General features: G+C 40.6%; 1 protein-coding gene across 19 annotated transcripts in view; it reads right to left on the reverse strand.

Annotated features, from left to right (window-relative positions):
* ICA1 (islet cell autoantigen 1) overlaps positions 1-27,610 on the reverse strand; it is a 142,220-nt gene that overhangs the window by 13,286 nt on the left and 101,324 nt on the right. For all 19 annotated transcript variants that reach the window (XM_013064179.2, XM_013064178.2, XM_013064190.2 and 16 more), the window contains 6 exons: positions 27,484-27,609; positions 26,273-26,371; positions 14,823-14,920; positions 12,105-12,157; positions 8,894-8,956; positions 8,750-8,782 (listed from right to left, as the gene is read on the reverse strand). In XM_013064179.2, the coding sequence (XP_012919633.2) occupies positions 8,750-8,782; positions 8,894-8,956; positions 12,105-12,157; positions 14,823-14,920; positions 26,273-26,371; positions 27,484-27,609 (472 nt within the window). The remainder of the gene's footprint in view (positions 1-8,749; positions 8,783-8,893; positions 8,957-12,104; positions 12,158-14,822; positions 14,921-26,272; positions 26,372-27,483; position 27,610) is intronic.

The raw sequence follows: 27,610 nt of genomic DNA on the forward strand, positions 1-27,610 counted from the left end.
CCCAACCACAGGTGCTTGCCAATGCAAAGGAAAGGTAGGTCTGGTGTGCTTGAGGGCAGCAGTGAACGAATGACAGGAAAACAGGGCAAACATTGGATCTGCCAGAGACACAGCTCTGGGATGAGTTCAAGACCAGGGGGGAAGGCCTGAGACCATTCTTGCTGTGTGACTACAGCAAGACCCTTAGCTCTTCTGGGCCTCTGTTTTTTCACCTGTAAATTATAATATGAATAACACCCACCTTAAAGCATTGTCAGGAAGACCAAAAGAAATACACCTTAAAATCTCATTGCTTATCCACGAGGGAGACTTTAAAGAAGAGATCCGTTCTTACAATATGAACACTGACAATAGAATGGGGGCATCGCTAACCAGAAAAACTACAGTACTTTTCGCTGGGTTTTCCATCTGTTTTGAACACTAGGGACGGATGGTCTCATTAACTGCGGTTTTGCTGTAGTATCTAATTGCCGCAGGGAAACTGCAAACATTGCCGGAAGTCACAAAGAGAAGGAATGATCATGATTTATATTTTTCTGTGCTACATTGCAATTCTGATACCGTCATATTAAGTGAAAATTAACAAGTTTTCCTCAAATATATGAGGTAATTAGTAAGTGACAGCTTTTTTTTTTTTTTAAGGAATACAGCTTATCTGTTAGCTTTACTGAATCTATTTTCAACCACACTTAATACAATGGTGTTCCGATAGAGAGGATTTTTGATGTGTTAGGCAGACTAGCTATATATCCAGGAAGGGAGGAGTCCAGACACTCTCCTATCACGATGGTTTAAAAATAGCAGCAAAATATCACCTCCATTGGACAACAGTATAATTTAAGTATTCTTCTTGTTTCTGTTATCAGAGAAATTTGCACTGAAACACAGGCTGTAAGGTGGGGTGGTGAGTAATTGAGGGAAATGGCATTTTCGTCAACAGGCTGTGAGACAGCTCTGCAGGAGGAAGGCAGGCAGCCAGGACCCACCCTGGCTTGTGAATGGTGGAAAGGCAGGCGGGCAGAAGGACAGCCCGTGTATGTGAATGCAGGCAGGAAGCTTGGCTATGTCCCTCAACATGCAACTGGCTATGCAACCCCCTCCTTCCCTCTCTGGACCTCTCCCAGTGTCACTCCCTTTACACATACTAACTTCACAAATCTCCGTACTTTCTGTTTTCCGTTGGGACTGGAATACCCAAACCTTTTCTCATGGTTTACTTTCTGGCCTGACTGAAACCAGATGATTGCTGAATCAAACCTGTTTTATTGGCACCAAGTCCAATCAAAGAGTAGACTCTAGAGGAAGGGATGACTTTAGATGAGCACTTCCCGAAGTCACTTCACAGCCCTATGCTCAGTCAAACCCTGGGAGAGGTTTCCCTGCTTTCATCAAGATGTCAGTCCAGGGAAGATCAAGACTAACATCAGCAACTATAAGTAATAAACTTTGAGCTTTCCAAAAACAACCAGAAACTGCAAAAGCTCTTTGTTTTTACTGTTTAGGTCGTGTGAGAGGGTATTGAGTGGACTTCTATGGGTTTCGTTAACTTAGCATCCCTTTCTTCCTCCTCCTCACTTTTCCCTTTAGGGAAACACCTCCACAGGATCCTGGTGAGACACCATGTATGGTGCCCCAAAACCCCTCACCTAGGCTGGCCAGCATGCCCCATTTCTCAGGCCATGGTGACTGGCTCAGGGATGGGCCCACGCCAGAGGCTTCCCAGAGTTTGGTATATGGAAGGTGGAATGAGGAGGGTCTCTCATTCAGATTCCAAGATCTAAAGATGCAGTTTTGAGGCTCCTGGGGAGCCAAACATAGGGCAACCAGCACCAAGAGTTGGAAAGAGAATCTTGACAGCACTGTGTAAGCCCCAGACCAGCCTCGCTTGAAGACAATTCCTCACTCTGTCTGGAGTTTCAGGGACCGATTCCCAATATGAGCTTTTCTTTTTAATTTGAAAGCTCAACTACTTAGAGAAGGGTTTCTATTACTTCCAACCAAAAGATTCCTGATTAATATCGTATCCTGTCAAACTCAACTTTACTGGTAGAAATGAGAAAAGGACCCTTGGTGAGGATGATACTGTCCAGAGCTAGTTCCTAATATTTAGTTGGAGGTTGACCACTGAATTTGGCCTATCCGTGTCCTGGTTATTTAACTGTTCAAGTGGGCTACACAGTGGACATTCTTTCTAAGAGAACTTATCACTTCCCTAAAAGCACTGAAACTGGCACTGACTTGAACCAGAAAATAGGGATGCCCAATTATTGCCCTGATAATTAAGATGCTTAAAATTACTATACATAACTTGTAAGAAAAATTTAATTACAAGTAGAAAAGGACAGGTTTAGGTCTGTAACCAGACATGTCAAGACTTGAAAAATAATACTAGTCAGTTGGCTCTTAAGAATCAAGCTATCATTTTCTTTGGGAATAATTCAACTCACTGTGAGAAAACGGGACACACAGAGAGAGAATAAGCTCTTTGAGTGAAGCCCCAGGAAGGGCAGCACAGGTGGAGTCAGGGCTTCTCCCCAGGGAGCTGAGCAAGTATTGCTCCTGGGTTACGGTGCCCCATCTTTCAAGGGTGAACCAGAGTTCCTGGAGCTCTCAGGTGCCAAACCCACAGATACGACTCCAAGTCCCCTTCCTGCTCTCACAGGCTCCTGAGTCTCCATGTTCACGCTCCTATCAGGTAACACAACTCCTGATGTTATTACAGAAACAGAGGCCAACACAAACTCCAGTTCTCCCCTCCCAGCCTTCAGCTCTATGACCCTGAACCTTCATGCATTCCTTCCTTCTTTTTAACATAGTCCATTCTACACTCTCCCCTCCTGCTGGGAGCCTGCTTTGCTCCCACCGGGATTCAGCTCCAGCGTCTGTAGTCTCTCTCTCTCCAAGGCTTCCTCTTCCGACCTCAGAAGATGTGTGCACATCCCATCTTGTGATTCCTGTCTCCTCTGGCACCCTATCCCACCCCCAACATTGCCCCTCTGGTTGCTTTTCCTTCTATAGCCACACACTGTTTTGTCAACCATTCTTGTTTCAGCAGCCTGTCGTCAAGCTCCTGCCCCTGCTCCATACTTATGCGGCTCTCCTGAGGGTTACCAGGGAGATCTTCGTGGCCGATTCCAATCCCCCTTTCTCTGCCCTCAGCCCCTGTGGCACTTTGCCCTGTTGCCCACTCTGGAAATGCTGTCATCTCCTGGGGTCTCCATGAAATGGCTCTTTTGGATGTCCTTCCATCTCCTTGACAAAACTGTCCCTGCTGCCTCTTCCTACTCTAGTTACCCTGAAGTTTCCTCCTAAACCGTATCTCCCTTTCCTACATTATCTACAGAATATTTTACCTATTCTCATGTTTCCAGTCTCACCTGGAAGATTCTCCAATCTCCGTCTCCAATTCCATGTTTTTTTGAACCCTGATGACAAACTCCTGACTTGAAGGTCCTTTGGGGTTTGCCCACTGGCAAGCCTACTGGCGCTCCATAAAAAGCACCCTCTCACAGTTTAGCTGTGAGTTTATTACTTCTTACTCAAAAACCTTCAAAGGCTCCCTCTCTAACACTCCTTACAGTGGTATTCAGGACCTCTGCTGTCCAGCTCTAACGCAGCCCTGCTAGCAACTTCTTCAGGGAAGCCTACGATTCGGCAAAAACCCACCACATCTGCCATTTTCTCAATCACACTTTCCTGCCTTCCTGTCTGGGAACCTGCTGTTTTCTCCCAGTGAGATGCCTAGAGAGAAGAATCATATTTAACTGAAAAGGATCTTGGAAATTACCACCTGTAAGTCACTTTGCCAATGAGGAAAAAAACACCCAAGCTAGATGGCCTGCCCAAGGTCATATAATTTATTAGTTACATATTACTTGGCTGGGGACCCCTGGCTCATAGGTCAAGATGTTTTTTCAGTGCAGCTAAAGATGCGCAGAGCCTGTGAAAGATGTCATGTATAAGTGAATATTCAAACTTTCGTAAGGTTTTGAGGATTTCTAAGGTCAGAAGGCTCCAGTGCCAGCCACGCAAAGCTCTTGGCTGCAGGCAGCATGGCAGAATGGCTGAGATGGCAGACCCGCTCGGCATGTTTGCCTCCCACTGCACAAGGGTTCAAAAATAAAAATCCTATGCCCCTGGGAAAATATTCCCCAGGAAAATGGATTCTGAGCCAATGCACTCTAACTGATTCTGACCTCGTGAGTTTTCAGAGTGAAAACGGACATACAGAGAAAGCTCTCTTTAGTTCAGACAGCGGGTGGGTGACAGAAAGTAAATGTGGGGAACTGGTGACAGCCCACTCAGGTTATAGTTTTGAAATCATACAGAGTTTCATGACCTCAGCATGAATTAGGAACACAGAAGATGGAAACACAGCTACATAGACCAAAAATGAAAGCACAGGAAAACAATGAGATAAATGTCACATAAGTTACCTTCATCTGTGTGTGAAACAGGAAGACTCTGTTTCTTTGGTTTTTCTCCCTGGTCCCCACTCTCAGCATTATGACTAATATAAAGGCTGCACACTTGCAATACACATGAAAAACCCCAAGAACCAACACAGCCCTCACACCTCCCAACAGAGAGTATGGGGGAGAAAGATGAGGTGGGAAACCACCGTACAAAAGTGTCTAATGAGAAAAGTATTCATCCTTATAAAAGGCTCTGGTAACAAATTGTACTGGTGTGGAATCCAAGAATACTACTTCTAAAAACTCCCTTTTGGTGAAAAAAGATACAGCTAATAATAATAACAGATGGGGGAAATACATCTCTACCCACTCTCTGGGATACACACAAACACACACCCTCCAAAAAAATGAAAACAAAAATCCCAACAGTGCTAGACCCCGAGGAGACATTCAAAAAATATTTCTTGATGATCCCCAGCCCTGGTACTCCATTTCAGCATAGGACCTTAATAAGTAAGCAATTTACTGAGAAACTTGACACCTGAGGCAGGAGTAAATCCATATCAATATCCCATGGTGATCAAGTAAGAACAGTAGAGTGTTTGGTTTTAAAAGTGCACCATTATTTTATGAAAGGACCAAAACCAGGATTTCATCCTCCAATGCTGAGACAGACAGGGAGAAGGGAAAGTTGATGAGAAAAGATGACAAGCTTAGTCTTTGCCTCACTACATGTGAGGAAGCAATGAGATTCCTAGTCGGCTCTGTACGGAGAACAGCGAGAGATAGTCCTGAACATCTTGGGAAATGAGGCATGGGGACATATGTTTATATTACTATTAAGGGCTAAAGATCTGCTCCCAGACTTAAGTGAGCTTTTGAATGACCTTCTTTGTTGTTCTGATTATTGACCAGAATTTAGAATCACAAGTTTGAAAGTAGTAACCAAAGAAATGGCAGAAGATAATACATTTTAATTGTAATGTGTACACATACACTTCTTAAAAATTTCAGTTAACCTTGTCCTAGGAAAAGGATCTTTTGGATAAATCCAAGTAATGAGATTTAGGTGTGCTAAGTTCATCTAACACTCTCTGCTTCATACCACTGCTTTTGGTTCAGTTACCTTTCTGCTAGCCCAACTTTGAGGAACACAAAACTTCTAGATGTTACAACTAATTCATGAGTTGAGGTTGGGATTGTCACATGTGGTCACAAGGCAATTTTAGGGCCACTTTCAAGTTATTGGAAAATGTCACTCAATTTTTTTTTGTTGTTGTTTTTTTACTTAAAAATTTTTATCAACTGGCCAAATATTGGCTTTCTATTTATATTATCTATTTAGTAGGAGAAAACACATTTCATTATGACACTGAATCAGAGTGATTTTCTGCGCAACAGCTCTGGAGAATTGTCTTCTTGTTATAAGCAGTTTGCTTTTTGATAACATTGTGCCACAGCTAGGCCATTACTTGTCTAACAGAATTACCAGTGGGAATGAACCGGCCCCCAAGCAGCAGGGTGCTAGAGCTTATAGCCCCCAAGTCCTATACAGGCAGCCATCCCTGGATTAAGCTCTTTTTATTTCTTGATTGTTTAATGTCTTGCATATTATAATCAGTGCTTTAATTCAGGATTTGGGCCTTCTGGCAGTTTTCTGAAGGGCACATTTTGAAGTCAACTAATTATCGTGTGCTCTTTTCTTCAGTGGCTGCAAGTTCTGTGCTCTGACAGAGTATTTCTGTACTTGTGGTCACGTTAATCTTTAAGCTGATGCTGCCCGAGGGGTTGCCAATGCAGAAGAGTCAGATAGTGACAAAGCACTGCTCCTGCCTCAAGAAGGGCTTTATGGGTTGGCAGTGATAAAAGGGAAACGAGATTACATCACACTGCATTTAACTGAGTCAGTCTGTAAATCAACTTTTCTGCCTGAAAACAAGTAAACATTCTGGAGAAGAATACATTCACCTCTCTATTGTTAGAATTGCGTGAGTGCTCAAAAAAAGGGTATGAGCCTCTATTCTGTGAAACAGAGACTGTTAACTATAAACCAGTGAGATATAAAAGTTCTAAATAGGTGGAAAGGTATCAGTCTTATTCCAGTGTACCCATGGCTCATGCTCTAGAGTAAGTTTATGAAAGTGAGCATGTATCACAGGAAGTAGCATTTCTGATTTAATTCTGCAAAGAAATGCACAGCTACCACGGGAGTTTTTGTTGTACCTTTACTACCCAAGTTGAAAAAGACAAAATCCAAAAGCAAGAACCCATTTTGTAAGAAGGGGGAAACATGAGAATACAGACTCATATTTGCTTGTGCTGTACATAAAGAAATGCCAGGAGGATAGAATGGGGATGGGAATACTGGAATAGAGAAGAGCCAAGAGCGGAAATGGGAGTCAGAGTTTTCTGTTGCCTATAGTTCTATTATCATTATCGTGTACCAATGTGAATATACCTAATTCAAAAATTATGTTTATTAAAATAATAAAATTAAATAGGAGTTAATAAAAGCAAAGAACAAATTACGTAAACAAGATGTTGGCAAAAGGAGAAATAACAATCTTCCTACCAAAACAAGTTGAAATATACATATAATTACAAAGAACCAGCTAAATGTGGAGATTTGCTAAAACTAGATGGTGGGCCCCTACTGAGTGTTATATTATTCTCTGTAGCCCACCTGTGCAAGACTGAAGTATTTCCCCCTCCAAAAAAAAAAAAAAAAAGAACAACAACGTGTAAGAAATTTTCCTTTAATTTATCAAAGTAATTGATCCTTATAGCCAAGGGGGAAACATTTTTATGAAAATGGGGGTCATGGGTGCCTGGGTGGCTCAGTGGATTAAAGCCTCTGCCTTCGGCTTGGTTCATGATCCCAGAGTCCTGGGATGGAGCCCCACATCGGGCTCTCTGCTCAGCAGGGAGCCTACTTCCTTTCCTCTCTCTCTGCCTGCCTCTCTGCCTACTTGTGATCTCTGTCTGCCAAATAAATAAAATCTTAAAAAAAAAAAAAAAAGAAAAAGAAAAAGAAAAAAAAGAAAATGGGGGCCAGGTAGTGAAGGTCTGCTTTTAACTATTTGCTTTTTACTTTCATAATCTGATGCAAATGCAATGTTTACAAATAAGTAGTCATTGTGACAAAAATACACAGGGACATTCATGACATATTATACAGTGTATTGCCTGCAGTGAGAAATAAGTAAGGAAAGCAGGTTTCTTCCCTCAAGTCGATAATCCTAAACTCTGGAAACCTAATGCAGGAACTCTACTGCCTTTCCAATTTTGAAAAAACTTTAACCAATGCCTTCTGTTTGCCAGACTTTAATCCTCTCACACTTTGGAGATTAAACCCCAATCAAGCTCAAACTGAGTAGAGAAAATTGTCTGCCCTAGTTAACTGGGGCCTGCAGGATGATCTTGCCCCATTTCCAGTCCTATGAGAAACCTGTAAAACCAGGGCAGGCTGTGAACCAGCCACCCAGGACAGAGGGTGCACTAGAGTTTGTCTTAGAATGTCAGGGGTATTTTGGACTCATGATAAATCATCAGAAGCTAACACTTGGTAGGACAGAAAGCAACGTTTCTACCAGGCTGAATGCACTCAAATTCCTGGGGTCACTTAAGACAATGAGTGACTCATCCAGATCCACGCCTCTGGATTCTCTTTTTTTGGGGGCGGGGGGAATTATTTACTAAGCGATTTTAGGTCTGTTGAACTTGGGTGGGTGCCCTGGCCAGGCAAACTCTTCCTCTGTTTAACTAAGGCTCAGTGCAGATGCAGCACAATGTTTCTAGTGCTACTATCTCAACTAATTCCCATCTCAAGAGTGTCCTTGTGTCAGAGGCCACAAGAGACCCTCCATACACATGATCTCCAATTCTGACAACAGCCCAGCAAGACTGTTGCTGTTGGTTCCATGTTGTAATAAAAGCAATGGAGGCTGAAGGAGTTCAAGCACGAAGCAAATTACTTAAGGTCATACAGATAGTTTTATAGTAGAACTGACAGTCAAGTCCAGGTCTGATTCCATGAACCATGTTTTTTCTACTACAGTATATGACTTTTGATGTGATAACTTTTAGCTTTAGGAGTTTGAACATTATGTAATTAAACTAAGGATGACAAATCATATACTAACTTATATATACTAACAAATATATACTAACTTGTGCTTGAGCAGATTTAAAGTCATTTATAAAGACAAATGACAGTCACCTAGAAACAATTTGCTTGGAAATGCAAAGTTATTCAAAATATAAACATTACATTTTCCTAATAAAAATGGTATTAAAAATTAAATTATAACCCTAAAGAAATGTATAAATCTTACCACCTTCCTCGGGTTTCATGTCTAATAGTTCATCTACAGGTCCAAAAGAAGAGGGGAAAGAAAACAAAATTATGAGTCAGTTTCGTTTGGTAAGGAGTTTGTCAAATTTATTAAAATTGAGTCATTTTCCTTAATCTAGATTACCTGAGCATGCATTATGTGTAGAGCTTTTGTCTAAGGTAGATAAAACGCTTTTTCCATCTTCAGCTGTAAATAGAACACATGCATTTGGTTATCACCAATTCAGAAGGGGGTGTGTGCTCATATGGTCTTGCAGTGTAAGGTAAACACACAGCTCATCACACAGAAGCAGGGGTCCTGAGATTACATTCTGCTCAAGCTGTCGGCTCTCAAGGAGTTCTGAGTTAACAACCTCGGATCTTTGATTTGTTTGGTAGAAAACTATATGACACTGACCTAAATTCTCCTTTCATGGACAAACGTGTGATTTAAGTAACTGACTACTGGTGGTGCTACAAACCTCAGCCATTTGGGGCCTGGACAAAATAAAAAGGGCAGATCGCTGAGTGAAAGTCATCAGTCTGTAAATGCTACATACAGCATAATTCCCACTATACAGAATTCTGGAAAAGGCAAAGCTATGTTAACAGTAAAAAGATCGGTGGTTGCTCAGTGTTTGGAGGAAGGGAGAGATGGACAAGGCGACACAGAGGATTTTATGACAGTGAAACTATTCTGTATAATACTCAAGTGGTGAATACATGTCATTATACATTTGTCAAAACCCATAAAACACATAGCACCAAGAGTGTACCCTAATGTTAACTATGAGTGGCAATGATAGGTCAGTGTTGGCTCATCGATTATAAGAAATGTATTAACCCTGGTAGGGGATGTGGATAATGCATATGTAGGGATAGGGGATATAAGGAGATCTTTGTACCTTCTGCCCAATTTTCTGTAAACTAAAAACCACTCTAAGTAATTAAGTATGTGTCTGTGTATATGCGTGTGTGTGTGTGTGTGTGTGTGTGTATACAACACAATACAACAGTCCTAGAACTTGGTTTGCTTGGGGCGGCTGAGTCGGTTACGTATCTGCCTTTGGTACAGGTCATGATCCTGGGGTTCTAAGATCTAGCCCTGCATCGGGCTCCCTGCTCATTGGGGAGTCTGCTTCTCCCTCTCCCTTTGACCCCTTCCCCCTTACTCATGTTTTCTCTCTCTCCTAGATGAATAAAAAAATTTAAAAAAAAAAAACACCTCGGGTTTGCACACACGTACGTTAGACTTTCTGCAGGTCACAAAATAAAAGACAGATGACACTTCATTATGGTGGATTCCATTCTATGTATACCTAAAACAAGGTGATCAACATTTGCAATCTCAAAATATTATGCAAATACCACAAACAAGTGAACACACTACACAAAGAAAGAAAAAATTTGGTTCTTTCATATAAAGACATGATTTATATTGACATGTAACTTGAGAAAACAAATACAATAAACTAGAGTTTACATTTTCCCTCAAAACTATAATACTTCTAGATTCCCACAACATAATTCATGCTGTCGACGCCCAAAAGATAGTGAGGCTGGAGATGGGGATCAATACACTCAGAGAGCTCAGAGAGCTCAGATGGCCAACATCAGGTTGGCTTCCTTTTCTGTCTTCTTCTGCCACTTGCTCCCTGTCTCATGCTCTAGAACAGTGTCCTTCTGACTTTCTCCTGGTCCTCCCTGGCTCATAGGCTGTTCATTTTACTTTGATAGCTCCTGCAACAGCACTTGACTTAGCCAGATCTGTGAGCCCCTTAAACAGGTGGGGTCTCCCTACTGCACATGCCCAGGACCCTCGCAGCTCTTATCAAAGTTAGAGTTGCCCAATTACTTGTGCAAATTATTAGATTTCTACCTCCTTCCTGTTCTGTGAACCCCGTCATGGGAAGGGTCTGAATACATCTGGTGTACTACTGTGTGCCCAGAGCCTACTGCTGTGCCTGCCACACAGGCAGCACTCAACACATAACTGTGGAACAGGGGCCTCTGGGTGGCTCAGCTGGTTAAGTGTCCGGCTCTCCGTTTTGGCTCAGGTCATAGTCTCTTGTGAGACCAAGCCCTGCATTGGCTTTGTGCTCAGTGAAGGTCTGCCTGAGATTCTCTCTTTCCCTCTCCCTCTGCCCCTCCCCCTGCTCATGTGTGCTCTCTCTCTCTCAAATAAACAAAATTTTGAAATCAATATCTATGGAACAAATGAGCAAATACGTAAGGAAGTGAGGGTGTACATGTAGGAAATGATGACATGAAGGCAAGTTAAAGAGGCAGATGGGGAGAGGTTTTTGCTTTCTTTTGAAAGGTAGATGAGAGAGAAGCAAAGGAAGCGGTAAAGTGGAAGAATAAAGTAGGTGAAGCAAATTGTTGGGAAAGTGGGAGAAAGACAGAAGGAAGGTAGAGGGTGGAGGAAAAGAATAGAAGAGAAAGGAAGTCCCAGGGTCTGCTTTGCCTCCTATTATCTCCTGGAAGGGAAGGGTGGAGTGAGGCAGAGGTGGATATGGCCCCCAGAGGGCCAGGCTGAGCAGAGGGTTGGGGTAATTTCAGTTCTCTCTGCACTACCTATAAAGCTTTCCCTTGCACCCCTGAGGATTCAAGTCCCAGTGAAAAGCTCAGCATTATATCTCCTGAGTCCTACCATGTTTTACTGGACCCTCTATTCCATTACGAGAACAACCAGTGAAAGAACTGGCTGTCATGGCAGGAGCCAGGAATAGCTGACAAGCCTTTCACGGCACATCGCATCATCTCCTGACGTTCTGATCGCCTTCCCGACCATCGGGGGGTCAGCACACCCCAGGGAGCTGATGTTACTCATGACAGAGCAGACCCAGGAAGCGCCAGCAAGAGCCCTGTCTGAGCTCTCCCCATCTGTTCTCAACAAAGACCAACCCCCAACCCACACTGGAAACCGACTCACCCAATCTGATCATGTAATCTTATTAAAACTATCTTTACAGCCCAAATGGCAGTTAGAAGTAGTAATGGCAATAGCAGAAGTGTTATCATCTGTTGTAAAAGAAATCACTCTCTGTTCATTCTCCATTTTGGATGCTCCTCTGACAGGCTGCTGCTGAAGTGACTAATGGTGCTATTTTCTGGCTCATAATATAAAACGTTCTCTCAATAACACAATATCGTCAGTATCATTGATACTTGAAAATTCAAAACCGAAATGGTTAAAAAAGAAAGAAAGAAAGAAAGAAAAAAAGCAAATTAATATAGAATTTTTTCAATTGGAAAAGAAGAAAGGCCTAGGAAGAATCTGCCAAAAAAGAAAACGAATTGGTTGCCGAGCAGTAGCATTTCAGAAGCAGTTCTAAATAAAAATCAAAACTTACTCTTAAAACTAGAAGACTCCTTGTGCTGGTTTTCATCCTCTAATGAAATTAACCTTAAAATTGGAAAAAAAAAAAGAGTTTAGTAATCTAGTTCTGAAAATTTTGTATTTATAATAAAGCCATATATTCTATATAACTGCACTTTAATACATGCACACACACATAAACACAGAGTCATTTACATGCTATTCATTTTTTTTAAGATTATTTAATTATTTATTTGACAGACAGATCACAAGTAGTCAGAGAGGCAGGCAGAGAGAGAGAGAGGAGGAAGCAGGCTCCCCGCTGAGTAGAGACCCCCCCCCCCCCAATGCGGGGCTCCTTCCCAGGACCTGAAATCATGACCTGAGCTGAAGGCAGAGGCTTTAACCACTGAGCCACCCAGGCACCCCCATGTTATTCATTTTTTTAAGAAGAAATACATTTGCTGGCTTTTTCCTCTCCTAAGGTTGGTTAGTGGCACCTTAATAACTGAGTTTGATTTCATCATAAGTCATATATTCTGTAAATATCTAGATGAGCAGGTAGTATAACTAAAATAGATACTGTGCAGTTGTCGCTTTTAAAAACGTAGTTAAAAAATTGATGGGCAAATGGGTGTTTATTCTGATTCCTGCTGTTATAAGAGAGGAAACCTCAGGAGGTTAGTGAAATTACCTAAGCCTGAAAAGCAGGATCAGTCTCAAATCCAGAAGACTGTCTCCTACTGAACTCTCACAAAGTGGTTAATATCACGAAGAGATACATCACCACCCTGAGACTCAGCTGGTATCTTTGAACCTCCCTCTAAAGCACTTTTACCTACTGTTTTTGAAAACAAAACAAAACAAAACAAACCCAACTTGTTAAATTTCCATTTTGTATTTAAATTAGTTACTGGATTACACTTCTTGAGCTTTTTTTTTTTATTATTTATTTTTTAAAAAGATTTTATTTATTTATCTGACAGATAGAGATCACAAGTATGCAGAGAGGCAGGCAGAGAGAAGGGGTGGAAAGCAGGCTCTCTGCTCAGCAGGGAGCCTCATGGTGGGGCTCAATCCCAGGACCTTGGGATCATGACCTGAGCTGAAGGCAGAGGCCTTAACCCACTGAGCCACCTAGGTGCCCCACTTTTTGAGCTTTTAAAAATAAAGTACTAAAATAATGGAGAAACCTGAAATTAAGGAAAACTAATCAAGACAATCTTGGGTGTCTCCTTTTTAAGTAAAAGTTAATACTTTATTTTGATTGCAGTGAGACATGTGGTGAAAGGAAGGTACCAGCACTCATTCCAGGTCCTGCCTCTTACTGCATCGGGGCTTGGGCAGCCCCTGAACTTCTTCTGAGCCTCACTGCCATCATTTAAACAATGAGGAAATGCTGGCATTGATTACACAAAGGGCTATTGTGAGAATGAGTAGAGATAACATACAATAAAGCACCTGACATTGTACTTAATACACAGTAGGTGCTCACTAAAGGGTACTAATAAGCATTACTATTATACCAGGAATACATTAAACTGCTTCCCCCCAAAATAGTCAATTGCATTAGTTTCAGATCATATTCTATAGCTGTTCTTACAGTGAAAACTTGTCTTTGTTTTATATTAAAGGAGTTTTCTAGTATTTGCTTTAAAATTAAAAAGGCTTGCGGTGCCTGGGTGGCTCAGCTGGTTAAGATTCAATCTGTCTCTTGATTTCAGCTTGGGTCATGATCTCAGGATCTCATGCATCGAGCTCCCTGCTCAGTGGGGAGTCTGCTTGAGATTTTCTCTCTCTCACTTTCTCTCTGCCCCTCCCTCCACTAAAAAATTAAATAATAAATAAATAAAATTAAAAAGGCTAATACTGGGTGCAAACACTTCTGTGGGACCAAAATATATATTTGAAACTTTAGAAACACAGTTAAAATACAAACCAGTTTTACCACACAATTATCATCTAAATTTTTTTGTGTGGAGAAAGAATCCCAAGTGGGAGGAAGGCAGTCTGCTTTTCTAGGTCAGCCAGTTCAAGATTAACCCTATTCCTGCAAGCCCTGATATCTCCATAGGAAAAGATTCACGCTGAAACCTCCTTGCTGAACGAGGTCAGGACACATCATACACCACAGATGTTGAGAAATTTGTCTCAGTATGTAAAAGTGGCAAGAAATGGAGATGGAGCAGTCACTTCCTGCACTCAAAACTGCTCTCTGCTTCATAGAGGAAAAAACAGAAGGTCTGGACAGTAAGGAAACAAAATGTCAGAACCCAACGCTTTTGTATGATGACACCTTAGTACTCAGTATCTCAAGAGGCAATCTCATAGGTTATTCCCTTCTATGAGAGAAAAGCCAGGGGATTTCTTATCTGGGACAGGATTTTATAAATGATGGTAACAAAAAGACCAGATTGGGTCCAGAAGCCTGAGAGAGCAGAGCACTGAGGCTGAGGCCACTAGATGGAGAGCCAGAGAGTACTGGAGATGTGTGCCTTTTCTTGTCCCAGTCAACTCCTCACAAGTGTGCTCCTTCTAAAATCTCAGAAACGGTCTCCTATTGGGATGAGTCCTGGCCAAGCAGGAATATGTACAGGACAAGCCTGGGCTTCATCTTAATACATCAACCCAGAGAAGTGAGAAATAAAGCAATTTGCTTGTGTTTGAGACCCCAGCAGATCTGGTCAGTGAGGACTGTGCTGCTCTTGACCTGGAAATAAAGATTTTGCGTAGAGAAGCCGCCGGGACTTACTGCCTGGGTTCCTCCACGGTGGCCTCTGCACTTTCCTGCTGGGTGATCTTCTTCCTTTCTTCTTTCTCAATCAGTTTTTTCATAGGGTCTTGTAAGCTCTTGATCATGATAATGAAAAAGAAAAAAAGGAAAAAAAAAAAAAGATCAATTTAAAAAACTCAATTGCCTGTGGTCCAGAAACCAAACCTTGAAGTTAAGGTTAGGGGAGGTTATCTTGATCCTATCAAGTAGACAGAAAATTTAAATGTTCTCAGACCTGTCCAAGAAATACTAGCCTATAAGGGAGAATTGTTTTGCCACTAGATTTATGCTTTCCGCTTCATGGTAAGTTATCCAGAAGAAGGCCTTTTGGCTATTGCTAACTTTATTTTCCATCTTCGACGTGTAGCAAGATAAACATTCTGTTCTGCTTACAGCCCACACACTGACAGAGCAGAAGCTTTTCTCCCCCAAAGATGAGACAATTTCATTTTATTTTTAATTTTGTTTGCGATTTTATAATCTAAAAACAGCTTCTGAAAAAATAAGAGAAAACAACACCCTTTTTTAAGGAAAAAAAAAAAACACAAAATAGTGGCTTAACAGATTCTGACAAGTTAACTCCCACGAGTGGACACAGCAGGTGCATCCGAATCATGTAGATTAAAAATGGGTGGGAATCTGTTTCTGGAACATAATTTCTTGGAGTTACTGTCCTCAAGTTTTATCAAATATTTAAGGAAAGACTTTTTAAAAATCCAGTGCCTAAAACCTGCACACCAATGGCAAAGCCTGAAAGAGCAAAAGTTTCCATTATAACTGAATAATGAGTTATAAAAAGAGACCTCTACTTGTGGCCCTAATTAAGCCACAAACCTACAAATGACACAAGAAACATCTCAGACACTCATACTGCTTATAACCGTAACCTTTGAGTGTGTCCTTGGGGCCTTTCTGGCTCATCCTGCTTGCCCGTCCCCATGCTTCTCTTCTCTCGTGTGACCCCCACACAGAAGGGGACAAGCACGTTTCCTACACCAACTCTGACAGATTCATGATGTCTAGATGCAGGCGGGGTGGAGATAATGTGGAGACAGAGTCTTTGCAGAGCTTTTGCTAGGATGGATGGTGGCGCCGGTTATGGATGCCAGGTGGACCCTGGTGTTATGCTCTGTCTCACTCCTTCTACAGAGTAAGTTCCCTAGAACACCTAAGTAATCATGTTACCATTTTTCTCGAGAACCCGTAGTAGTTCCTTATTTTTTTCCACTTCTAGTCTAAACCTGTCTGCCTGATTTGAAAGGTCTTCTAAAATGTGATCCTATCTTACTCTCCCAGATTGCCTCCCACTGGCTTCCAAATGGGAGCTTTCCATTCACATAGACCTATCTCCTCATCACCTTCTATGTGCTAATTGCTCCCTTCCACCTTTGTTCATTCTGTTTCTTTACCCGAAAAAGGTCTATGTGTCCACCCTCAAAATTGTGATCAGTCTTTGCAAAGCTCAGCTCCATTACTGGTATCTTCCTTACAGCTTCACTCACTAGGCACACCAAATTCAAGAAAGTCCTTCCATCTTCAAAGTGCATTTACAGTCTTATTCATATTTGATTATATCTATTCTGAATTATGTTTTCCTTCTTAAAAAATATTTTTTACATTAGAAAAATAATAGAACCACCTGTAGAATGCTTGGAAAACTAAAAAGAAAAAAACTATTTGTAATTTGATTCCCCCCCCCAAATTAGTTATTATTTATATATATTTCCTTTCTGGTTTTTCACATTCATACTACTTATATATAATTGGAATCATTGCATATAGATGTCTTCTTAAGCAATATGTGTCGGTATTTCATAATAAAAAACATTCCTCATCAGAGTAAAGAATATAAAAAAGATTTTATATATCATAAACATTTAATATCGAATTAAATATACATTCATTCACCATTTTTCTAACATAGGGCCAAGGTTTTTTCACTGAATATATGTGCTATGATTGGAGTTCTGAAGCTTTTTCTTGCATAAAGAACATCCCAAAAGCATTGCCATTAGTAATGACTATTTCTGGACATTTAGATTAGTATACTCAGTTGACAAATAGTTTGAGAGCATTTACCAGGAGCCAGGTGCTGTTTTGGGTGCTGGAGATACCATAGTGAACAAGACAGACAGAATTACTAGTTCGTGATGAATCTAGGCAGGGAATTAATATGTGGGATGCAAAGTGACTGGGTCACTACTTCAGTTAGCAAGAACATCCTTTCTTGGAAGTGACATTTCAGCTGAAGTCAGATGACATGCAGGAGCCATCCATGTGCGGCTCAGGGAGAAATGGAGGCCTGCAGACAAAGGCCTGAAGGAAGGAATAGCTTGACTTGGTCGAGGAACAAAATTATAATGTAGTGGGTAAGAGTACAAGTCTTAGTAGATCAAGATACAGAGGTCAGCAGGGGTCACACAGGGACAACATTTCTTGACTCACCTTCATCAATATTTGACATGATGCCCCACTGCCTTCATCATATTATTTTGCCCTTTACATCTCTCCAACACATGACCACTAAATGGGACCCATGATTATCAGCTGGAGGGGGGAATGTGATAAAGGACAGTACTGGAACAACAAACAAGGCAACTGGAATATGTAGTCTAGAGGTGCTTTTTTAAAATCATACACCCCAAAGCATCTGGTAAAAGCTGGGCATGTGTATTTTGGAAATATACAAAGAAGAAGTTCAACAGATGTCAAAGACTTGCTCTTTTCAATAGATCTGCCAATCACAGCATTTTATTCACACACACACACACACACACACATGCACACACACACACCCCTTCCAGTAGCTCTTTCCCCAAAGAGTGGTCCAACCCTGCTCAAAGTGAAGCCGGGAGTATTTTCGGCTGAGGTTCTGATGGCCCCAAGATGTACTTTTCAATTCTGTGACGCTTTGTCCAGGCCTCCTGGTTTGCTCAATTATCTTCTCATTGCATTTCCTTTTTCTCAGTCAGCACTAGGCAGGGCTGGGACATGTCTGCTCTCGGCCGGCTGTGTCTAGCTGCCATAGCGCTTGCCTAAGCCCCTGAGATGCCCTTGACAGCTCCATGGTTATCATCCCTTCTGTCTCCAGCCCGACCTCCCCTCATAACCACACTCCAGCAGCTCTCAGACAATCCCTTTGTAATGTAAACCACTCCTTCCTTCTTTTCAACCCCTTCCCTGTTGGGCCATTAGCAGGGACTCAATTGTTGGCTCCCTGTCACCACAATCACAGTTAAGTCACTATTGTGCTTCACCAAGAGAATGGCTACAGTTCCAATTGCTACTTTATTATTAATAATTCCTGTTACATTTTCTCCTCTCTGCCTATTACCATTGTCCCTATAACAATGTGGCTATTGCTACTCAAGAAAGGTGCTAAATATGTTCTTGTTGATTGATAAATTAATGTACCTAGGGTTAAACTTTAAGGTTAAAAATTATAGCTCTTTAGCCAGGAAGTCAAAATCTCAGGGGAACAATAGGAAAAGGCTTAAAGAACCACAAGCAAAATTAATCCTGAGCACCAGAGTGCTTATTTATGAAATGCTAGAATTCTGAGCTAAGGGGAATCTTATGTGGGGAATCTATCATTAGCTTTATTGAGATATAATTCGTGTACCATAGAATTCACCCATCTAAAGTATATGATTCAGTGGTTTTTGGTATAGACACAGAGTTGTGCAACCATCACCACAGTCAATTTTAGGACATTTTCAAGTGGCATCTTTTGAAGCAAGAAAGAGTTTTAGATCAAACTGAATACTCCTCTATTCAGTAAGGGGGAAAAAAACTCACAATATATATGAAATTTGTTTCTTACAAAGATGTCAAATGATACAGATAATAAATTTAGAGGCACTTAGAATCACCATAGAAGATAAATCATGTCCACTTTTCTCTTTCAACAATCGTTCCTGGGTGTGACTGTCTGATACAGGATATTCTACATGGTGAACCAGTGCTTTCTCCAAAGTTTGGAGAAAACGTCCAAGTGGGAGTCATGGTGGAGGTGAATTCTTCATAGTATTTTAAAGTCCACAACTCAGCTGAAAACACTTAACCCTACAGCATCTGCCAAAGGCAGGGGTGACAGCATTTTCTGTGTGACACGAACACCTGCTCAGGCAAAATGAACCTAAGAGGCCCGGCTGACTGCACAGACAGGACAGGCATCAGATGGAACTATTTTGAATCAGTGGCTGATGGCAGCCACATTCAAATTCATGTCCAGAAACGAAACATCAAAATACGGTTTCTAAATCCCAAACCCACCAGGTTCTTCATTAAAACTGCTTGTGAAAATCACTACATATTAGCAGCAATACAGCATCATACAAGACTGAAAGGTTTTGAACAGAGGAAAGAATGTCTTTAGACTAAGTAACCTTTCTCTGTTTAAGGCTGCACTGACATGCTAATAGTTTCCATCAATGCTTAAATGGTTTCAGGAAGCACACACACAATATATAAGATCAGTGTGACAGAGGAAATGCGCAGACGGAGCTTGCAAAAGTGTCTTAGAAAGGAAACAGCTTAATATAATAATGGGAGTTACTACTTCCTGTATTAGGAAAATAAAAGCAACAGCAACATTCATCTGAATGAAAGCAAAACTACTCAGCAAAACAAATTTTACAGACAAAAGGCTAGCAGCCAACCCTAATACAATGACCTAAGTTAAAGTTTAGCCTTGACGATCAAGTAACATTTTTTCTAATCTTTAATTACGACATTTAATTTTCTTAGGCTACTTTCCATTAATTATGTTGTATGCATATGAAGGTGCCAAATGATTGTCTATAAAACGAAATGGAAGTGCTGAAAATAGCGAGGCATGGTTAAAAGACGGTGAAGTCAGTTGGGTGTGTGTATGTTTGTGTTTATATAATTGGTAGCACATGAGGAATAAAAAGCAGAGGCCGTGATGATGTGTATGACACACACAATTCATGGCCATTTAGCATGTCCCTGACCTCCCCACCCACACAGTTATGTATCTCTAAAGATACTATGCAAGGAGCATTGCTAATCTAGGACCAGAATTGTACCGTAGAACAAAAGATTAGAGAAAAATAAACACAATCATAAATAAGATATATTATCTTGTTCTTTAAAATACGATGGAAAATTGTTACTGGGAAGGCATCATGGTGTCCTGGAAAGAGATGCACTAGGAAAATAGATCAAGTAGTGCTGTGACATGGAAAAGGTTCTTCACTCCTTGGGGGCTTTTGTTCACCCTTTAGAACAATGGAGTTAGTGACAAGTATACCTTCCTTGGAATGCTGAGGATTAACGGAGATAATACTTCTGCACAGTATCAAGTTCATAGTGAGCAATCAAACTGTGCTTTCTTAACAACAATTTTTAAAGGCCTAAAAGGAATTAGATGTCTTTAAGGTCTCCTCTTGTGTTAGGTACTGCACTCCATGTTTACACATCTCACAATTCCTGGTTTCCTGATACGAAATGGAGACTCAGGCGAAGTAACTTGCTTAAGGTCATTCAACCATAAAGAGGCAGAAGCAATATTTGATTCCAGGTCTTCAAAATTCTACAACTAGTTAAGAAATAGTATCGAATAGCCGAGCCAAGAACTGAACTCCTTCGTAGGAAGTGCCCAAGGAGATCAAGGAGACTCCATTCCAAACTCTAAAAGAAGGGTCCTAGGTTCCTAGGTATCTGAGGGACTGACATATAGATAATGTTTTTCACCTATGTGCAAACCTTTCAAATGAAAGTTTACAACTGGACATTTTTAAAGGTGGCACTTGTGCCTTCTCCTGCCCTCCTTGTCTCTCAGCTGGAAGCACCCCCCCTAGAAGAAATGACATGTCTCAGAGTGGGAAAGGCATGAGCACCTCTGTTCCCAGACTATCACATGCTGGGCATGTGGTCTTGGGCAGACCTCTAGATCTTTCTGAGCTTCGGTCTCTTCATTTGAAACATGGTGTGTGGGGGTTACCCAAGTAGACTCAACTTCTCAAGATTATTTGAGGATAAAATACATGTACTTTCTATATGTTCGTGCTGAACCTGGCAGTATTATTAATTATATTAATCCAACCTTGGCACATTAGAGTCACGCATACCAGGACAAATTCTCTGAGACGTTACTTCACCTCACGTTTAGCAGAGTCTCTAGCATTAAGTCACTACCCACATAATGATAATATTTTTCCTTTCCACTCAAGTAAAAGTAATGGAATGAGAAGAAGTGGAGGATGGAGAGGAACCTTACCGTTACGAGGAGAGCCTGAGCTCCCAGCTGCCTGGAAGAACCAAGGCCAGTCATCACAAGGGATGGATGAACAGATGATCAGCCACATTCTGGCTCGCCCCCCTCAGACGTCAGTGGTGGCCATGGTCATGGTCAGACCCCCTACCCCATCCTCTCCCATAGACTTAGATGCATTTCAGTTTCGCAATGATCTGGCCTGGAGCAGCTTAGGGGGAAAAAACATTCTGCTAAATGCTGTGTAAAGTAATGACACTGAGAAAACTTGAAAGTCTACAAGGATATTCTGGATGCTCGCCATGAATAATTGCCATGTTGGGACTGGCAACTAAAATAGCATTGCAGAGATATTTACCCAATTTTCATAAAAACTATTATGGCTTTATTTTCAAAGCAAGTAACTACAGAGCAGTGTGGCTTGTCGGTAAATGTTCAAGTGATTAACTGAGAAATGTGGAGGTGGGTGGAAGAAGGCTGTTAAGCATACAAATTGGAGAAAAACAAAATTTAGAGACGGATGTTTTTGAATTGTGAAAAATAAAAGCATTTTGGTCTCCAGAATGATGTTCCTTATAACAGTGCTAAGTCCTAGACCCCAAGAGAGAGGAGAGGGAACACTGGCACATCTGTTTCAATGGTTATTTTTGAACATGCCCAGAGTTAGGTTTTCAAATTCGGGTTTCCTTAGGTAAAATCCTGGCACAGGGCAAAAGCCAGTTGCAAAGCCAAAGTGCATTTTTTAAGAATTAGCCCTGTTGCAGGGTGGGAAGCCTCCCTGCCTTTCTTGCTTGCAGGCCTGCCCTGCCCTCTTCTATCCTTGGGGGAATTTTCTCAGCCCAGACCTGGGCCTGCTGGGCCAAAGCACAGTTTTGAAAATGGGGCTGCCAGAGCATTGGTGGCAGTCAGGAAGGGAATAGGTTATCCTGAGCGAGGTCTGTGACGCCTCTCCCATTGCCATTCACAGCCTTGCCTATGAAATTCACTGCAAAACTAATCATCCAGGGTGAAAACAGAAGTAAGAAAGTAACTTATACTAGGCTACAGAACCTGGCAACCTCAACAAAACTCTCTATCTGTATCGACACTGGCAATGGCTATCTTCTGGATCCACTACAGAATTCTTGATAAACCCATCCCTCTGTGGGACCACTGGTGCCACCAGCACGGCCACAGAGCTGGCAAGTGATGAGTCAAAGTTTAAGCCAGGTCTGGCTGTCTGCAGGGCTTCTGACCTTACGTACTTTGCTTTATCTTGCATCCAGAGTCAAACACCTACCTCTCTTTCCTGCTAAAAATACTAGAATGGGGGCACATCACAGAAATCCATTTTACTACTGGCTGTTTTCATTATATATAGGCGCTCTGATCTCTTTTTAAAAAACACAGGCGGACATGCCTTCCCCTCAAGCAGCTCCCAGTGGGTGTGTCCATTTCTTCAAAGGGCCCCCAGGGCTCACTTCTCTAGAAAGATAAGTAACTCAACCCACATAATCGGGGAGAAAAGAGCACTGATACAAACAGAACTTTAGATTTTTCAGGGAAAAGCCAACTCCACTCTGGAGGGGTTTCTTTTCTTTTTGCTTTTGCTTTTGCTTTTTTGTTTTTGTTTTGCTTTCTCTGAAGCCTGTTTTGGATTTCTGGGGAAGTGTGTAAGTAAACGGCATCATAGAAGGATGAGGTAAACATGACCACATCTGAGGGCTGGTAATTCAAGACAGGGCACTGTTTTCCTCCAGACAGCATTTCATTTAGCTTTCAAAAAAAAAAAAAAATGCTTTAAACTCATAGTCTAAATTACTTTCTTTAAAAAAGTGACAGTACTTTTGAGATATGGCTAGAAATATTCCATTCCTATCTCCATGACTATTTCTATCATGTGAAAGTCATTCTCAGATGATGTGGAATCAGTCTAAAATTAACATATTAATAATAACCCGTGCAAAATACCTATGTTTAATAGCATTTGAATGAAAATATTTTACTGTTTGAAAATACGAGATTAGAACATTGCTTCTTTTATTAGGAACCACTTTAAAAAGATGGTTCTCTACACTTTAAATCTGAGCTTTGCTGCATTCAGATAAAAAAATGGTAATATTAAAAAATTTGTAATATTAAATTTCAATGCTAAATTTCCCATAAAGGTAAGATGCTACAAAAATCTATTAATCATAAAACTTCAATGATGAAGGATTATGTCAATAAAGGTACAATTTATAGAACTACCTCAAGCCTGAGTAAAAAAGCAATAGCAGTCACATAAAACATTACCACAAAATATTCGCAAAATGTCAACACAGTCACTTGGTTATTTTTCAAGTTGTAAGAGGTGGAGACTCAATTCATTTTTACAATAAAATTATTTTGGGAAAGAATGACACATTTTCTACAGAAAGCTTCATTAGAAATAAAACTTTAAACTTCTGGGGCATGAGTTATATATCCCTGTAATTCTGCCGCAAAAGACTCTTCCCTCCAAACATCTAGTGTTTAACACATTAATTATCATCCTTCATCAAGCATAAAACTAACAGTCAGGAAATCCAGCTGCAGTGGCACAATTACCAACACTCAGAATACACCCTGCAGCAAAGAAAACAAATGGGTTGCTTTTCATTAACAGAGCTTGGCCAACCTCTCCAAAGACAATGTTTTCTTTCCAGCCGGAGTCACAGAAGCATTTGGGGATGATTTGCTTAGGTAAATCCAGAGAACAAATAAATTGTGAAACATCTAAATTTCAAAATATCCATTGTCAATATATGTATAGTGTTATTCAGAAGAAAATGACATCTATTGAAAATGACTCTCAAATCAAAATCTCTTAAAAACAAGGCATGTTTAAAAAATATTAGTGCAAAAGGTTGCTAAGTCATTTAATATCTTCATGCTTGATGGCAATAGATAAAGTATTAGTGGTTTTCAGTTTTGTGTTTCATGACACACAATATGATATGTAATACGTCTCTATGTATGCAATAATGAGCTGTGTGATAACAGGATTCTATTATATAGGTTTAGGTCCATATAAAGAAAATAATTAGTGACTAGCTTGTGGTTCTAATATAACATCATTGAAAAGCCTAGATGACTAGCATTCTACTAGAAAAGTAATAACAGCCTCGTCTAGTTGGTTGATTACTGGACACTTAACATTCTTAATATTACTATAATTATATTATACTTTAATAGATATATTATTTCTACTGAGTTTATATTACAATTAAACCATAAACTGTTATTTAAACCATAATTTAAGGAAGACTCTGGGGATGTAAAAGGCAATGGATAGTCATGTGCCCAAAATATTTGTAATTATGTCCTGAACCATTGCCATCGAACTTTCACTAACTGCTCTGCCCAGAAATCCTCTAACATAATCAGCTTGATCCTCTCTGCAGGATAAATATCATGGCAACAATTAAAGAGCCATATTTTCCTCGGCACAGGAGGCCCGGGAGACACATAAGGATTCTTCCATGCTTGTGGCACAACTTCAATTTCATACTGTACTTTATATGCAATTAACTCAAACCTGAACTTCTTTTAAATCATATTTGCAGAAGGTGTCAAGCCATCTTCCTCCTAACTCTTTGAGTTACGTACAGTTGTCTTTCAAAAGACAAATTTTGAAATTGTATTTATTATAAGATAAAATCTGAATGCAAATACCCACCTTAAAACTTAAAACTCTCTACCTTATCAAAGAGTGACGGGATTCTGTTCAGGCCTGTATAAGATGTGAAGAGTCATTTTAATCAACCTGGCTTGGTCAGGATAGCTGCTTCCTAAGGTGCTGAAAGTGGTACTAAATTATGGTAAAGGAATACAGTCCTACCAACAATGGTAATATTGCTGATGGGAAAAGAAAGGCTTTGCGTTCACTGGATACAGAACATTTGGCTTGACAAAGGAGGATACGTAAAAAAGAAAAGGTCCCTCCCTTCAAGTGCTTACAGTCCAGCTGACAGCAAAAAGGGGCACATTCTGAATCTGGTTACCATGCAGCATGTCAGCGAGTGCCAATAAATGAGCAAATGACCAGCTGACAGGAGGATTATGAAGAACAAACCTCACTGGCCAGATGTCCTGCCTGGAGTTAGGGCAGGTGCATCTCAAGGTGAGTGAACTAGTTTGGGTTCCTCTTGGGACTTTCATTTAAAGCGCCAGGGTCTTAAAATTTCTGTCTTAGTAGTTTATAGATGCAGTGACATTATAAACATCTCAAAATCAGAGAGATGTTTTGAGCAAGCAAACAAACAAAAAGCAACCAAAAAGCAAAAACAAACAAATAAAACCTTTTTAATGCTTTCTCAAGCAAGGTGATGATTTATTTACAAATTGCCTGAAAAATTAGAAGGAAGGTAATTTCAAGGTGATCTTTAACAAGTTCTTTCCTGGTCTTTTTTCCCCAAAAATATGATCTAGCAACAAAGTACTTAGTTTTCTCTCATTCTCAAAATCCTTTGGGAACCCAAGTCACTTTCTTCTTGACATGCATTCTCCCTCAGCAATGAAAATGATTCCACATTCAGCGGCAATCCTAAGAATCAGATATTTTGCTTATATCCCCTTTGAGCTGAGAAATCACTGAGTTTAACATTGCTTTTTCAACTGGAAAATATTCCAGTCGTCCTATGGGAAAAATCTAATTCTGCATTAGCTGATACTCACAGAATAAAATGACATTTGTCAGAAGTAACAGAGGAAAGGAAAATACCTTTTCCAAGTGAACATATGTGAATTTAATAATTAAAAAGTAATAGAGTATACTAGACTTGTATAAACTTCCTTTTAACAGCATCATATAAGTCATTTAAAGATTTTTTTAAAAAAATTATTTATTTGACAGAGAGAGAGAGAGAGAGATCACAAGTAGGCAGAGAGGCAGGCACGGGGGGCGGGGGGAGCCAGCTTCCTGCTGAGCAGAGAGCCCAATATAAGTCATTTAAAGAAGCAGGACCAGTTCCCACAATTGACCTTCCAGTAATATGTACCCCAAGGTTCCAGCTGTGTTTTTGTATTGCTGTGATGAATACGGATGCAGTAAAAGACTATACTGGGGGTATGGTTTCTTCTTTGACATTGGGAGTCTGTTGCAATAATGATGATGGCTGCCATGTCTCTGTGATGTAAACAAAATATTGCTTTTCATAAGATTTTCTAATGGCCTCTCTAGCTTTCATACCTTTAGTGTAGTGAATTCATATGGCTGGTAACCTTTGAAGCTCTCGTGGATGGCTGCCATAGTATGAGAAGTTTTCTCCCAAAAATGAAGCAGAGTGGTCTGTAAGGAAAGACAGTACAGTTAGTAATGTTTCAAACACCCAGTTCTAAGCTATAGGCTTCTGGAGAAGGGTGCCCATCTGTGGCTTTTGAGGCCCTCCCAAACAGGATTCCAGCTCATCTCTGCAGCCTTGTTTTCTATTATGCCCCTTCTTATACCTTGTATTTCAGCCAAACTAAATGCTTCCCAGGTCCCCCAGGACTGCCTCCCATGGCTAATAATGCTCCACCATTTAGGGACATTGTTCTGGTTTTTTTTTTTTTTTACTTGTCCTGTGTGATTCATCCCCCAAAACTCAGGGATCATGACCAATCTGCTTTTGTGATCCCTCCACTGATTCAATTTGTCCCTCTTCAAACCCTAACTGGATTGTGTAGAACTTATTTCACTTAGCACTCACACCTGCTTTTTCCTTAAAATACAGAAACAATATAGTCAGACTGTATATCCCTACCTCTAATTTTCTTCTGAAACTTTAAATTCCTTGAGGACAGGGAATCTGATCTTATTACTTTTTACATTCCCTACAACACCCAGGATCTAGCCTCCCAAACTCAGTTGGTACCCAATAGCCCTGTTGTTGGATATGAGAACAATCATAATGGAACTCAAGCTAAAAGGAGACAAAAATTAATAGTTCCTTGAATTATGACAACTTCATGAGTAAGTGATGGTGCCACAGGAAATAGAAGCCACACATGGAGTTAATTCAGAGGAGGCTTTCTGATAGAGTTAATTCAGAGGAGGCTTTCTGAAGCCTCCTCTGAATTTTTTCAGAATGATAACATCAAACAGAGGGGACTATGGAAAGGTATAATGGAAGGGAAAGGCACTCAGGCAGACGGAACCACCTAAGCAAGTGCAGGAAAGTGAGAAAGTGCAGTGTGTGCACAGGAAAGAGCTAATATTCAGTTTGAGCACACTGTAGGTCTAATAGAAGGGAGAAGTGTGGAAAGTAAATTGGGGGCAAGACATTCAGAACGTCCTAATGCTGAAACCATACTTTTAGCTCCAACACCATCTTTCTGTCCCCCTAAACCTCATAACATTCTTGGTTTGTTGTAACCAACATCACGTTTTTTTTTTTTTTTTTTTTTTTTTTTTTTTTTTACCTGGTACGTTGCTAGCATATGAGACAACAGATTGCATCGGCTTGCTCCAAGAAGATCCACTTTCTGACATACATCCATCTTCAACTTGTCAAAGCTTTTTTTGGCAAGGCGTACTTGTGTTTGTACC

Source organism: Mustela putorius, unplaced genomic scaffold, assembly GCF_011764305.1.
Source record: "Mustela putorius furo isolate JIRA1106 unplaced genomic scaffold, ASM1176430v1.1 tig00003845_pilon_pilon_pilon, whole genome shotgun sequence".
NCBI lineage: Eukaryota > Metazoa > Chordata > Mammalia > Carnivora > Mustelidae > Mustela > Mustela putorius.